At 40.5% G+C, this 12,944-nt stretch overlaps 1 protein-coding gene across 5 annotated transcripts in view; it reads left to right on the forward strand.

The window, feature by feature from the left end:
* Positions 1-6,186: 6,186 nt before the first annotated feature.
* Positions 6,187-12,944, forward strand: part of FUT9 (fucosyltransferase 9) — a 108,738-nt gene continuing 101,980 nt past the window's right edge. For 3 of the 5 annotated variants that reach the window (XM_065056546.1, XM_021285568.2, XM_021285565.2), the window contains exon 1: positions 6,187-6,466. Coding sequence is in view for 1 of the 5 variants with exons in the window: in XM_065056544.1 (XP_064912616.1) it covers positions 7,548-7,692 (145 nt within the window). In the remaining 4 variants the exon portion in view is untranslated. Of the gene's footprint in view, positions 6,467-6,582; positions 7,693-8,903; positions 8,977-12,944 lie in introns of those variants that run through there. The other 2 variants (XM_065056545.1, XM_065056544.1) reach the window with 2 other exon arrangements.

Below are 12,944 nucleotides of genomic sequence, written 5' to 3' on the forward strand. Positions count from 1 at the left end.
TGTCATTTGCTTACACTTGCTTTCAGTGTCATTATTTCAATATAAGCTAAGGTTTCACGTGTTCCAGAGACTTTGTTCCTCATAAAGGGTAACATACGTGGTAAGAATCGATTTTGTAACTGCTTGGGGTTTTTGTTTGTTTGTTTGTGGTTTTTTGTCTTGTTTTGGTTTTTGTTTGTTTGGTTGGTTTTGTTTTGTGTTTTTGTTGTTGTTTTGTTTGTTTTTCCCCAGCGTTAAACATACACAAATATATAAATCCATGTATGCCATTAGTTTTGAAGGGGTGGTATCCCTTTCTATCAACTATGAATTTACATCCTAATTTGTATGTCCCTACAATTCAGTGCAGCTTCAGGATGCTTTCACAAAGAACAAGCCACTCCATCTGGGACATTTTAGCCAATTAAAAATTATCATAATTGAGATGGTATCCATTGAAAAAGGGGAAGAGAAATTTCTTGTGATAGCTGCTTTGAAACCCTTGCATTTCAAAAATTCACACATCCATTGATTTTCCCCTGAATAAAATTCCAGAGGGGGATTTAGAGTTCATATAAATTCAGGCAGTGGCATCTAGACTCCGATTTGTAATAGCTTTTTCAGTTAGGTATTTAGAAAGAACATGACAGGACCTAATCTTTCCACTTGTTATTCATGCTGCAAATAGTCCTGTTGCAGTCACATGACTCAGATTCATCAGACACAGCATTTAAATATTCAATATTCTTTAAATAAAGGGGAGGTAATATACTGGAGGTGGGAAGGGAGCATTGCTTCCTTTCCAAATCCATCAGCTAGTTTTGCAAGAGAGATTTCTTCTCTCCACAGACCTTGCCTCTTGTATTCCTAGACCAACACAGCCACAACAACAATTACTTTAACTAGGACTTTTTGATTTAAGTATTCTGATTGATCATCTGGGTTTGGATTTAGTAACAGCTACTGAGTTTCTGGAAAGTGTTTCCTCAGAAGAGTGAATTAAACTGTATTTTGTGAATATTGACATCCAGTGTGATCATGTTCTGAATACACCAATGGAATTCAGCAGTTTATACTCAAAATAGGTTAACTACTATAGGGATTTTACTCAAGTGGAACTTTGTGGTAAAAATTGTAGTCACTGTCTGACTTGTTCTTTGATCTTATCACCTCACTAAAAAGTTGAAACTTTTCCCAATCTATTTTCTTAGAAGTTTCAGTCTGTTAGACACACATTTATTTTATGACGATTGTTTTTTATAGTGCTTCAAAAAGTATATTAATGATTTCATATATTTAACTTCAATCAGCATAAACAATTTGAAGTATTTTCCTACTTGCTCTGTAAATTTGCAAAAAAAAAAAAAAAAATTAAACTTGAAATTATCATTAACTGGACTGAAAATATGGATGCATGCTTGAGGCGGAAATTTCTAAAGCACCAAGTGGCTTTTTGCACCACATCTCCTGCTGCCAGCAGGAAGGCAGCTTCCCAAATCCCTCTGTAGGCTGCTAACTTTGGCTTGCCTGCACAAACAAACTTTTCATGGTTGCTTCCCACTCCATTGCATATTTTTCTAACATCAAAGGAGTTTGTGTCTTTTCACACCTCTCAGTTGTCCAGCCTATGTGAATAGAGGATTTGGAGCTGATACATGATCATTATTACTAGCTGTTATTTGGAACCATACTGGTGGACCATGACTCTCTCTTGTCCTACATACTGTAAAATGTGAGAATAAAAACATGGTTTGTGACTCCAAACAGCTTATGGTCCTTCCAAACAAAAGAATAAAGTCAGGAAAGTTAGAGACCAGCTAAAAAAAAAAAAAAAAAAAAAAAAGAGAGACAGATCTATAATTAATCATTAACGGTTGTAATGGATACTGAAGAAAAACACTCAGAACAGAGGATTAACTGTCACACGGGTGAAAAAACTTTTAAAGCTTAATATCTCCCTGAAGGTACACTGTGAAAAGGGCCATTATGCCATTTAATGCTTTGCTTGTCTCCATTATTTCAATGTCACATATACAGAACCATGTTTCAAATGGAAAACATATTCATTTCTCTAACTGTAGGCTCTGCCCAACCAGACGTGGCTCTAACATGAAAAGGATGTATTTCTATTCCGCTCAGTGTTAGCAGTGAAAACTGTCAGACAAGTTGAGACCTCAGATATTTTCTTCCAGTAATGCATCCAATAACATTTCCAATATTCTGCTGTATATATCAATCTGAAATTAAGCTATACCTGCATTGTAGACTTCTGCTGGCATAGTTTTGTGAGCCACTGATATGAAAATATCTTCCAGAAGTTCCTGTTACAAGCCTACTTGCATTTAAAAAGAAACACAAAACCCCAGAACTTTTAGCTGTTTAACTCATTTAGCTGTTCAGCTTGTTTGACTCAGAGGTAATCAGATAAAGCACATAACACACAGCTTTCACAAGATAAGCTGCATCCTTATTAGGCAAGAGTTGATGCTATGGTACATTACTGTAGGGAATCACTTTAACTCATTGCTAGTGAAGACGCGGACCTTAGCAAACAATTCTGCTGATGTCACACAGAACACACCAAAGTTTGCAGTGTAGCTGTATTGACTTGGTAGCACTAGGTAACATTAGAAGAAATTGGTACATTCTTTGTTTCAAAAATCACCAGGTTTAATACTGAGTTAGTAAAGAAACAATCTGTTGGTGTGTTTATGCCCCTCTTTTTCTGCATTAAGCTTCATTTTAGTACACCATTGCTGGAATATATATGAAGTATCAACGATATAATTCTGGCACACAAGATAGGATTCACGGCAAGAGAAATCCATAATTAGATTTTTCTCAGTACATCCATCTTCATTTATCCAAGAGGCCAAAGTCATTATTATTTACTCAAGAATCTCCTTGGAGAGTAGAACTGTAAAGATTTACTGCATATTATGAGAATCTGTAAGTATATTGAAGTTCCCCTGGTTCAGTTATTTGTCTCTTCTACATTTGATTAAAATAGGAAGAAAGTTATGCCAGCACCTACATGTTTGGTTTCTGATTTTATCTTCCTTCTCCTAAATTGTTCCTCTAATGGAAAAGACGTAATGGTATTTAATTTCTTTTCTCACATTTTGTTTCCTTTTTTTTTTGCCAGCTGATATAAGCTTACCTGTAAAGTTATTTGTGTTTAGTATAAGAAGACAAATTTGTTAACAGATTAATGACAGAGAGTCTCAAGTAGAGAAAATACACATTTCACAGCCACCCTTTGAGCTCAGTGAAGGTTGAGGCTTGGATGCAGCAAAGCACGTCTTACAGATAGTGGTACCCCAAACTAGCTTGGTTTCACAAGTTAAGTCCTTGCTGTTTCCTGGCCTATTAAAACAAACCACTTTTTCAGGATTAGGCCTACAAACCAAAGTGCAAAGGCACTTAATTTTAAAATTTAAATCTGATTGTCTTGTATAATGTGAAACTGCTTTTTAGCAAAGAGCCCTACTCGATAAAAATGGCAGAATGCACACACACACACACAGAGAAACCCAAAACCACCCTAGTTTACCACAGATTACTTAAAATCAGTCTTTTTTTCTTGATAAAACACATTGAGCAAACAAAACATTCTTTGAATAAATGAAAGCTATAATAAAGCTTACAAATTGAATTTCCATATAGAAGATATTTTAATAAGTGATTTATTTTATTTTCTCTAACACACGCTATAAATGTGCCTAAGAATGGAGACTTAAACCACTCAGATATCAGATTTAAATGCGTTCAAACTGCCACAGAAAGTAAAAACTGAGAATATACAGTTCTTTCTCAGATTCAAATAGTAATAGTATTTTATGTTATTTTCTATCTTAATCCTATACAAACCTCAACCTGGGTTGGGTCTCACTATACAACACAGTTCCTGTCTAGCGCCAGGTTCCTACTCCCCACCCCACAACCCTGCAAACCGCAATGGGCCACTGCACTGTTCAAGGTCATTAAGGCCGATTGCACAGCACCAGGTACTGGCATTAGTCAATCCAGCTGTAGAATCAGGGCCAAGTTTAAGGCAAGACATAACTAATGAATGGCAAGAACAGTAAGCCAAATGATGATAGATTTTTAAATGATGCAGCTAACCCTCGAGCCAACACTCAATTGCAAACAGGAAAAAGCATATGAGACTCCCATAAGCACAGGTTCTGGGTCCTCTAAAACAAATGTGGATGTAAAGAGAAGCCCTGCCCCTGCAAACACTGGTGGCACTAACTTCATGGAAACAACATCAGTGGAACAGCACACACTTCAGTACTGCATGTGAGTTTTTAGTAAGTGCTTAAATATTCTTAGTTTAAAAGCATGCCTGACATAAATGTTAACACCAAGTTAGGTAAAAAATGAAACCTGATCTTTTTTTTACATGATTTTGATAAATATCTATGTTAGGGATTGGACAGCAGTTTGGAGAGGGGATTGCTTCTTTTTGTTTTATTTTTGTAATTTTGTTCTGTTTCTTTTGACCTTTACAAAAACCTGTTAAAAAAAATCAGTCTCTATCTATATATCTTTTGCTTTCAAAACTTCTATTAATATTCATGTGTTTTCCATTATGTGAATGAAACTTTTTGTCAAACTCTGTTCTCAGAAAATGTCCTGGAACCTTCAGAAAACAGCATACATATATGTCTAAGGTAGCAAACTCAGCAGCCAGCTTTTGCAAAGGCAATTTATGTAGCAATGGTGTAATCACAAAAGGCTTACATTTTCTCTCCTGTGAGAAGAAAAACAAACAAAACAAAACAAAACAAAACAAAACCAAAACAACTTTACTGCTCTCACACAAAGGTTTTATAGAAGAAAAGCGACCTTATATCTAAGAATAAACCAGTTCACTACAGTGACGCTGAAATGCAAGGGTCAATGTTTGTATTCTTCATAAACACCATGGTGAAATAATTTAAAACCAAAAAATCTTAATAAATCCTTGTGCATAAACATAAATGCTTGTATATATATATAAATGGCATGCAAGAATCTGAAGTGAGCCCTGTGATAACCTGAAGAACTGACAAATTTCCAACAAAATAATTGTGGTGAAGAAAAACATTTCTGCAGGCAAATATGTGCTTGCTTTGATGCAGACTAAATTTGTAGTCAAAGCCAGGAGAGAGCTGAAGTAATTCATCTGAGGACAGGACCTCAGCAGTTCATTTCCTATTCTGGATCTCAGAGAAAAAAAAATGTTTACCCTCAGTCTCTCATTTCTCAGGCATCTTTCTACCTATCAGGCTACTGTTACACTGGGCTCAGTTGTCCCTGCTGGAGACGTTCATCAGCACCTACAGAGCAAGAAAGAAACAACATGTTTAAAAACTGCACTGAGTGTACTAAAACTGTGTATTTACTATATTAAAAATACAATAAAATTTCTGTGCCACTCACACTAGATAAGTTCTTGTTCAAAGATGCCACTGTCTATGCAGAGCCCAAATCTTTCCCACTGCCCAGTTTCCATTTCCTTCCCTGTGACTTCCATCTCTCTTTACTGCCCAGAGCCCTTGCAGGACAAGGCAGAAGAAGGACGGGAGCAGGTGAGAAAGCAGATACAGGGGAAAAGGCAGAAATCTGCAAGTTAAAGGGCTGCTTACATCTAATCTCAGGACTGAGACAAGAGCAGAGGAAAACACTGAAAGATTAATCGTGGAGAATTTCCTTGCAAGCAGTAATGGCTCAAAATGAAACTTTAATAAGTCCTGGCCTTACTGGCTTTACAGATGTGCAAAATTTGACCTAACAATTTTACAATTTCCCCCTTTTCCCTCCCCATACCTACTGTATTTGATTATTGTATGGCTTGGTTGAGTCTACAGAGATGAGAGGACATCCTCTAGCCAGGGACTGTAACCTGCCTTCTAGTACATATTTTTGCCGATAGCTACATGGAAACAGAAGCAGGTCCCTGATCTTGTCTCAACAATTTTGTGAAAAAGATGCATATCTTGGTAGTTTTTCTTTTCCCCAGGAAGTTCTTACTGGTTTTGAAGAATAGTGACACCCAGAAATACCTTAATGTTAACAGTGAGCTCACAGTGGTTTGAATCAATTCCCACTATGGTTGCAAAAATATTCATTTTGTCTTTAGAGAACTTGGAGTCAGGCCTCTCCTTTGGAATAAACCTGTTAGAAGACCAGACGGATTATCTAAGTGACTGTAGCCCTTACAGCAAATCAGCAGTTTGAAATACGGAGCTACGTGGAAATCTACCCAATCTCTCTCTTCCCTGGCTTCACAAGTAGGAGCTCTTCATACCTGCATGGCTCTTGGTACAAGGCAGAGCAGAAGAGCGTAGTAAGTTAATAATCCACAAGCCACTCAGAAACATCTAGTACAGAGCCACTGACACCAGGGAATTGTATGTCTGCACTCAGAATCTAGTAAATTGTTTACTTGAAGGACTGATGAGAAATGCACAGATGAACCTCTGAAACAACTACTTGGCAGGTAAGGCTATTAATGTACGTCAATAAATAGCCTCGTGTTCTCATCGCTGCTATATCTTTTACCCAAATGTATTTGCAGCAGTTTATCAACATTACATAATGCAGGGCGAGTTCAGATCAAGGGTAAAGAGTTGAGAGTCAGCTTTTGGTGTGCTTGTTTATTTGTCATATTTGATTTTACAGGTCTCCTGTTTACACAATGCACTTAGAGCTGTTGTTTCTCTCATAATAATGTTAAAATAATTACTCTGATCCTAAATAAACATCTGGCAAGTCCTTTAGATTTCAGGAGCAGGCTTGAAAGACTGTTTTTAAGAGCTACTCTGGTGTATGGTTTGTTTCTGTACAGTCAATGATTATCGTACTCTATATGCTTTCCTCTTGTTTACCGCCTTTTTTCCCTACCGCAGCACGGTTTTGTTCCCTCCTGCCGGGTGGGAAAAAAAAGAAAGAAAAGGGAAGAACAGGACAGGCAAGCGCTACCAGCTCTTTTCCCCTCAGGGTTACGGGGGGAGCGAGAAAGCGGGGCTGGGGACTTCCTGCCCTTCAGAGGAGCAGGTCGCCCTTCCCGGAGGTGGGAGGCGAGGGGCGCCGCGGGGACGCGCCGCCGGGGCAGCAGCGTGTCCGCGCCCACCGGCGCTGCCTGCGACCCCGCCGCGGCCCCGGAGGGCTCTGGGGTCACCCTGCGGCGGAGGATGGGGTGGGGAGAACTGCGGGGGTCATCGCTGCTCCGCGGCCGGGGCAGCCGAGGGACGGAGGGATGGCGGGATGGATGGATGAAGGATGGAGGGATGGAAAGATGGAGGGGTGAATGATGGAGGGATGGGCGGACTCGGGATGCAGGGATGAGAATGGAGGGAGAAGGGATGGAAGAGCGAAAAAATGAGGACCGAGGAACGAATGGTTGAAGGGCCGACGGACGGAGGGCTGGAAGAGCTAGCGCCCGCGCTTCTCAGCTGCTCCCCCTCCGCTGCGCGCTCCCGCTCCGCTCCCCGCCCTCCCCTCCACCACCGCGCGTGCCCGCGCCCGGAGCTGACTCTCCCTCGCATCCTCCTCCGGCAGCGGCGGCGGCAGCGCCGGGGATGGGCAGCGAGAGCGCGCCCAGGAGCAGCCCGGGCCCCGCCGCTCACCCCTGCTCCCGCGACCGCTGCTGCTCCTGCCCCGCCGCCCCCCGCGCCCCGGGGGCAGCGCCGCCGCCGCGCTACCCGCAGTCTCCGCCTCGGACGGGTGAGTCGCCGGGCCCTTCCCCCCCACCCCAAAAAGCACCTGCCGTTCATCCCCCTCTCCCTTTCCCACCCGCTTCCCATCCCGGAGCGGCCCCGGGGATGAGCGCTGGAGAAGACAAGGGGTTGCGGGGGGAGACACCGCGCTCCTGCCCGCCCCCGGGGGAACGGAGGGTCCCAGCCCGTGCTTGCACCTTCCCCCCAGGGGGGCAGAATGTCCGCGGGGCAGCAGGGATGTCCCCGGGATTCCGCGGGGGCTGCGGGGAAGGGGGTCTCTCCCTGCTGCCCCTCCCGGGCACCACTGCCCATTCCCATGGGTGTCTTTCACACGCACAAACAGACACCCTGACAGCCCCGCTCCCCAACCGGCGCCAGGAGCCACTTGAGCCCCCGCAGACTGCCCCCTCCCCGGGGTGGCTCGGGGAAGGGGGCAGCACTTTAACTTTTGCAAGGGACCATTTGAAGGTGGGGTGGACCCAGCTCAGCAGAGTTGGCGGCTTCCCAAGCGTCGCCCCCCGGAAAGGTAGCGGGGGAGGGTCCCGGTCCCCCTCCCGGGGCCTCCGCACTCACCGGGTGCAGCGGAGCTCGGCCCGTCCCTTGGGGCGGCCGAAGTGGACTGGGGGGGTGGCTTCGGGCAGGACTCAGCTTTCAAATGGACTTTCCTGACAGCCCCCCCCAGCTATAGTCAATTAAATAAAGCTCGGGGTGGTGGTGGGGAGACGTCTATGCTTGTTTTGCCTTCGGTCCCCAGAGCCGAGAGTGCACATGATGGGATGCTGTGGCTGAAGAGCATTTTCTGGTTTTTATGTGTCATGATGCACACGGTTGGTTGTAGGTAGTGTAGTAACTATCTGTATCCCAGTAGTTCCCCGTCTAAGGGTTGTTATGGCAGCAGCGCTTTCCCCTTCTTTTATTTAGCGTCTCTGGCTCAGAGTAGTGTTAAAGACCTGGAAACTGCCTTTTAAAAAAAAGAAAAAAAAAAAATCAACCTCTTGCCTCTTTGCCAAATAGCCAACAAGTACAAATCTAAGATTCGTACTAAATCTTTACTCCGTTCTCCAGAAGCTGGTGCTGTGATAACACTTAAAACTGAAGGAGCCTGGGGAAAACATCTCTTTTTTTTCCACAATTCTTGCTTTTTGTTAAATTCTGTTGGAGGTTTTGCTTGGTTTTGTGTTGTTTTTTCTTATGTGTTTCACTTATATTTTTTCCTAGTATTCTTTCTCACAGAGGACTTCTTAGTCCTGCATTACACAGGGTAAAGGGATTCAAGCAGTTCTACATACAGGTAATGCAAAACGTTTGTGGGAAGGAAAAGCTTGTAAATCTGTAGATTTAGATTTTCTATACAATTTATGGGATAATTAGTTTAATTCTTGCAATACAGAGAGGAATCTGCATGAGGTGCATCAGAAATGTTTCATCATACCTTAACTGCCACAGCTGGTGGCAGTCTGAGACAATAAGATTTAAAGGTTATTATGAAAATAAGTTCCTTTGTCACCTGTAGTGGTCAGCCTGGTTTCAGTCAAACTACAAATGATTATAAGATAAATGCTCTTCTTTTTATTTCGGTTCAGTCAGTAGTGTTTTTTGGAAAAGGTGTTTAAACCATGATGCCTTTGATAAGGATGGATGTAAAAACCAACTGGAATTGGTAGAGGGCTATGCTATTTTGTAGTTTTTACTCTGTACTTGTATAGATGCCATTTGTTGTCTTCAACTGGCATTTGAGCAGTAAATTATAAGGACAGAAGGATTTTGTCCTAGAAGCTCACACATTTTTATTTCCAGGATAATATTTGCAGACTGATATTGATATTGCAGGATGAAATGTTATTGAATTGTGCTATCTGGTTTCCCACTGTACATTTTGAACTAAGTTTTGCTTATCAGTAGGAAAGCAACATGAGTGTGTAATTGTTTGTTTAAGAATGAGAAATTGCTGTCTCAGGATGATTCATGTGTTGAAACAGACTAGATTCAGGTTAAATAGGTAAACTAAAATAACGTAGTGTAAGTGATCTGTAACTAATTTTCATTGCTTGTAATGAAAACAGGTGTTCTTGTCTTTGAATTGGAATAGTGAGATGTTAGAAGAGAGATGAAGAACGGCGAAATATATCTTCTTAATGACAAACTAAACTCTTGAATAAACCTCAGCTATTTCTGAGGGAATACAAGCACGTTTCTTGGTATAACTGTGGTCATGATTCTGATCCCAGGCAATGCTGTGAGCAGAATCAAAAACATTTCTGCTAACCCTTTTTGAGGAATTAGGACATAAAAAGATAATTTGTATTTTTCCTCATTGCCATGGCTGGAAGTATTTTTTTTTTAATTTCATATGTTATATGGAATATTTCACACTTCACCTTTCTGAGCAGTATTTAAGCCTATAGTTCTTACCTGCCCAGACAGCTCAGCTGAAATAATTCTTGTGAGAAAGAATAATGTATGTATAGCTACGGGCAGTTTTATTGGGCCCTACTAGTTAAATAATAGTCATGTTTACTGGAAAAAGGGTTTGACTTTGAATGATATTTTCGTATCTGATAGTAGATATGGGAATAGCATGTTTCTTAAAAATGACGTTATTTGTTTTATGGTTCTGATATGAAAGGACTAGCTGAATTTAATCAAGCTGGAGAGCAGATGTTTCCAACTTTAGTGATTTAAAAATATCCTTAGTAATTTAAAAATAACCTTAAATCGTAATGAAGAAAAGACAAATTTGGTCACTCTGAAAAGGGTTACAGCTGAAGTTATTTGATACAACCAACAGACTTCACTTACTTAACGTTAAACAGAGGTAAAATATACCAAAAAAGAAAGTTGGCAGAACACAGTCATCATAGGAAAATACACAGTAAAAACCTGTAAAGACTAATGCAAAAATTACCCAAGAGGTCCCAGCTCTAAGGGTCTGACTCTGTTATGGGAGTTAAATGTAAAAAGCCCCAATGACTTCAGTGAGCATTAATAGCTGAAGCATATGCTAAGGGATGGGTAAAGTTAATTAAGTAGCACAAGAATTGTGACACATAGTTACTAAAACCAGATTGGAAATGTATAGGTTTTCTTTGATTAGGAGGAAGTCCTGGCTCCACCAAAACTGATTTGGAGTCTCTCCATTGATGTCACTGGGCCAAAATGTCATCCTGAGAATAATTTTCCAAGTGACTTCTGAAATACCTCGCTCGTTATATTTAATCTGGTTTTAATTTGTATGATATTCCACTAAAATGAAATTACTGTTGCCAAGCTTGGGTTATTAATTAGTTATTAGCAATCGTTTTCCCTTTCCTTTTACATTTTTTTAAATGTCGGTTTTTCAAAAATGGCAAGAAATACAAAATAGTGTTCCTGTAAGAATGCACTCATAAGCTGAATAATTCAAAGCCTGTACTGTCATGGTGCAATCAAATTTTTAATATGATGCTGTCAAAGCCATAAAAAAAGAAAATCAAATGTGACATCATAGAAGACAATGTATATAGCTGACATGACATCCAAATGTTTTAATTTCCCCACTTGATATTCAGTGGTTAATGAAGACAGACTTTTCTTTCTTTCCTCTGAGAAAGCTCCTAATACAAAATATTAAATGTTCAGAAGAAAATTATGTGTGTATTTTCTTAAAAAGAGATATACCTCTTGTGAAGAAAAGTCCCTAATGCAGAAGAAATGAAATCGTAAAGAAGACAATTTAAAGTCTTCACTTGGAAACATAGAACAGAGATAATTTGCAGCTAATGAGAAAAAGTATTGTCAGACAGGTTTTCTAGAATATAGTAGGTACAATCTTGACAAAGGACAGTTTATTAACTGTTCCTAATTAGATATGTAGCTCTGTGTAAAAGAAGACGCTAATGTGCTTTCACTCTCAAAAAACAGTGTCATTTCTGTGGTGTCTCTCTGCTGTTTTTCCTCTTTAGTACATTTAATGCTAACGGAAGCACCAAATTGGCAACAATGGAAGACGAAGCTCTGTTTATACCCAGCATTTGTGAAGCACAGAAAGCAGCAGTGCAATGGGGAGACCCCAACACTGAGCTGCCATTTTAGCCTGTCTTGGCTGGCTACTCGACATAGAGAAAATGTTTTCCCACCAAGACCCTCCAGGTGGCTAAGGACCTCTTTGCTCCAAGTGGTCAATGTACTGAGGGAATTTGCCTGATATGAGAATTTATTTGTTAGCCTTGGCCTCTGCCATCCTCAAAGAAACCAGCCCTGGTTGTGGCTCCATGGGGACCAGGCTGGACCCTGCGCTGAGCTCAGTGTTCTCAGCCCCGGTGCTTTCCAAAGTGCCGAGTGCATTTCCAAGATCCTCTAAGAAATGCGGTGAAATCGCCAGTTCATTTCAGACAGGCCACAAACCAGCTTTCAAATCGCAATGATTTTCCATCACTATTGCGCGTTGGCTGTGTTTGAATCAGTTAACTAGAGGTGAAAGGCTCCAGAAATGTGATTACCAGCCCCCTGAGACATTTAGTCCTTCAAGAATATCTTACCAGAAATACGTGTTTGTATTTCACAAACTGGAGCAGAGAGTATGAATTAATAACACACAAATATTTTTTCTTCTGCTTCAAACAAAGATTTCACACTTTTTTTTTTTTTTTTTTTTTTTTTTTTTTTTTTTTGGTGGCAGTGAGACCGTTAATCACATTGTCAGAAGTTCGGTGCTGAAATATGTATATATACCATGGGCAAAGAGCCTCCTACTTGTTCATATTTCATTACCACATAATGCTACATTTTTGATCTGACAGTAGACAATGATTTAACCATGCACTATCATACTAATACTAATGTTTGGGGTGTTGTTTTTTCCGCCCTAATGTCTGCTAGTAAACAGCAGAAAATGTCAGAAAACAAAATAAATAGCAAATAAAATTATATTATTTATAATGGATTTTTATGTATAATGGCTTATTTTGTATAAATTAAGCCTACTATTCTTTTCGGGAAAAAAAATCAGCTCAAACCTATTGTAGTGGGTTTATGCTACAACCTAAAACTACCATGTAAGTAAAGGTGCTGAAGTAAGGGAAGCTGCCAATTGAGCAATAAAAGTGAATATTAAAGTGTTAATCCAGCGGTTCAAAGGTCTCTTTTCTGCAGCTGTCTTCTTCCTTTTAGTTTATCCAGGACAAGAACTACAGCAGTTTTGAACTGAGAAAATGTGTTAGAACTGAAACTGCAGGAAAGCCTGTTTTCCCATTTCAGTGTTAGAATGGAAGTGAGAGACAA

This window comes from Columba livia, chromosome 3 (assembly GCF_036013475.1).
Source record: "Columba livia isolate bColLiv1 breed racing homer chromosome 3, bColLiv1.pat.W.v2, whole genome shotgun sequence".
Classification (NCBI taxonomy): Eukaryota; Metazoa; Chordata; class Aves; order Columbiformes; family Columbidae; genus Columba; species Columba livia.